This window comes from Apaloderma vittatum, unplaced genomic scaffold (assembly GCF_000703405.1).
Source record: "Apaloderma vittatum isolate BGI_N311 unplaced genomic scaffold, ASM70340v1 Scaffold8140, whole genome shotgun sequence".
Classification (NCBI taxonomy): domain Eukaryota; kingdom Metazoa; phylum Chordata; class Aves; order Trogoniformes; family Trogonidae; genus Apaloderma; species Apaloderma vittatum.
The window spans coordinates 1-2,859 of record NW_009693928.1 but is presented as its reverse complement, the minus strand read 5'-3'; the positions used below and the strand labels follow the sequence as shown (position 1 = coordinate 2,859).

Genomic DNA, 2,859 nt, shown 5'->3' with positions numbered 1-2,859 from the left:
TCTTGACAGTTAAAAAAATAAATGTGTAAATGAAAGAAAGTTATTTTTCTTGTGTGAAGAAGGAAAAAACCAGCTGGAAATATTTCAGCAAAAGACAAAAGCCATGTAAGGCATTTAGAAGGAAAGACATTTTTTGTCTTGCAAATTTGCCCAATATTTTTGAGCAGATTTACCTAGTGTCTATTTTAATATTTTAAGTACAAATATATATTCTAATCATAACACATAAAATAAATCTCATAATTAGGATTGCTAGGAATATAAAATGCAATGTGTTTCATGTTTTTTTCCCTGGGAAAGTACTGATGTTCTCGTGCACTGAAAGTATCAGAAAGATTTGTCTGCAACTCATATGTTCTAACATAAAAGTGATTCTTCTGGAGTTCAAAACAGAAGAAATAATCTGGAAGTATCATAGACTCATAGAATCATTCAGGTTGAAAAAGACCCCTGAGATCATGGAGTCCAACCACCAACCCTGCTCTTCAAACCTCCCTTCTAAACCATATCCCCCAACCCCACATCTGAACAAAACAAAACAAAACAAAAACAAAAACAAAAACAAACAAACAAAAAAAAAACCCAAAACCAAAAAAAACAAAAGCTTTTCCCACTTGGAGCCCTAGATTTCCTCCTTGGACTCCTTCAGGAATGCTTCCTCTGAGGCCCTGTTTTTTGCCTGGTTCTTCTCCATCTGCTCGTTCTGATCCATGTTCAACTCCCCCAGGTCCTTCTTGGTCTTCTCATGCCATGCCTGCTTTGATGCCGCATCCAGCTCCTCCAGGGGCTCCTTCCTCCACTTGCGGATGCTCTCAGGTTCCTGGATCAGCCTATCAGTCTTGACTATGGCTGCATAGGCATTTGTGGTGCCGTTGGACTCCTGAAAGACATCTCCATTGATAGTGGCTCCTCCATCCTGGAAATCAGCTGGTTCTGCTGGGGCTACTTGCCTGGACGAACCAATCCACTGTCAGTAGGCCCAAAGCCCTCATCGTTCTCGATGTCCATGATCCCGCTCCTCTGCTGGGCCAGGAAGGTGATGGTGAGGTCCTCCTCAGTGCTGCCCCCCTCGAACTAGGAAAAGAAACCAAAGTCGTTGGCCATCTCCAGCCTGGCCGCCTTGTTCCCGCTCCGGCTGCACAGCTCACCTAGGCTGGTCCTGACAGGTTGCAGGTGGAGCTGTCACCATCAGTATCTATATATTTGCCTTCACAGTTGTTTAGCTCAGATTTGTAGATAATTCAAAATAAACAAAAAAAATCTTGATAGAGGTAAGATTGGAAAAACAAATACAGTATCTTCTGGAGATTCTGCTTCTTGAGTAGTACCAATGACTTGTTTCTATTATATTTTCTTTGAACTAATGGCAAATTTAGAAGATGATAAACTCACCTATCTGGTGTTCCATATGACAAACTGAAAGGAGAGCACATTTTCCTGCCCAGATTAATGTAGTTGAATTCCATGTAGCTGTGCTGACCTGTAATTCTTCCACTAGTTCCACTTCAGGTTGGGACATATCATCTTTATAGTTTCCAGTGGTTTAAATTCCAAATTAAAGAGGTATTTTTGACAAAAGCAGCTGTCCCACATGGCTCCTCCAAAAAAGCACATTTTGAAAGAACCTGCAGTGTATTTTGTAACAATGCTGTTTAAACAAATCATTTTTGTGTTTATAGGAATGTGGACATTAAGGACAAAAAAAACCTAAATTATCCATCTTGCTATCCTAGAAAAATGTCAGGATTTTAGTCTCACACATCATCAAATCAATGGCACTAACTGTGTCTTGAGTTCCAGGAGTTTTACAAGCTCAGAGATATGTTATGATTTTCTGTGCAGAGAGATGGGAAAGTTAAACACAAGAAAACATTTTAGACTAACCAGAGGGTCAGTATCATGAATATTTTTCAGTGTCATGTCTCCTGCCTCTCTGAGCTTTTTTTTATGGTTGAACAACAGCAGAATCCAAAAAATATTTTACTTAATTAGATCAGAACTCCTTGCAACCTAGGACTACAGAGTGATTATAAAATGATGGGAAATCATTTAATACGTATTTTACAAGGAACACTGTAATATCTTAATTTCAGCCAAAAGACGCAGGCTGAGGAGAAGTTAAATGATATTGCTTAAAAGAAACAAACAAACAAGACTTGATTTCCATAAGTCTTCTTAGACATAAAAATTCTGTCCATATTAACAATGTCTCTCCAAACAAGAGACATTTATATGGATTCATGTTTATTTAAAGTGCTGGTATTTCACAGTCTCTTTGCCTTAGTTTTAACGGAAAGCTTGGCGATAACATCTGACTATGTGATAGGGTGTTACATATTCACCTTTGGAACAAGCGCCTGAGATGGAGGACTATTGTTCCCATTCACAGAAAGAGAACAGAAAGTACCGTGAAATTAAGACTGATAGCCTGAGATAAATAGGTACCCTCCTGACCACAATTAGCCTGGCCCTGTGATTTATAGTGAAGAATTGTTCATTCTGAGCTTCAGGAATACAGATAATGGAAAAATAAGCATTTTTTTTAGTTCCAGGCATCCAGAACATCATGCTCTGAATTTGTACAGATACTTTTCAAGAGATTGAGATGCAGTCTTAATTGCCAATCCTTATTAACCCAGAATGTGCTGGCCTCATTTATAACAGGAAGTTAAACAATCTCAGGGAACATTGCAAAGACCTGGAACTCAACTGTCAGTACTGTTAAAAATGTTAGACTGGTTCTGGTCACCTTTTCACTTGGACCAAACAATACTTCTTCTGTCAACAGCTCTCAGCACAGTGCGGCACTTAACTTGGGCCAGAGGCCACACATAGAATCACAGAATCATAGAACAATTC

General features: G+C 39.0%; 1 protein-coding gene across 1 annotated transcript; it reads right to left on the bottom strand.

Moving 5' to 3' along the window:
- Positions 1–622: 622 nt before the first annotated feature.
- On the bottom strand, positions 623–1,104 carry LOC104268410 (clathrin light chain B-like). Its single transcript, XM_009865520.1, is given in 2 exon segments — positions 623–966; positions 969–1,104. Coding segments are annotated over 2 exon segments (480 nt in total).
- Positions 1,105–2,859: the final 1,755 nt, after the last annotated feature.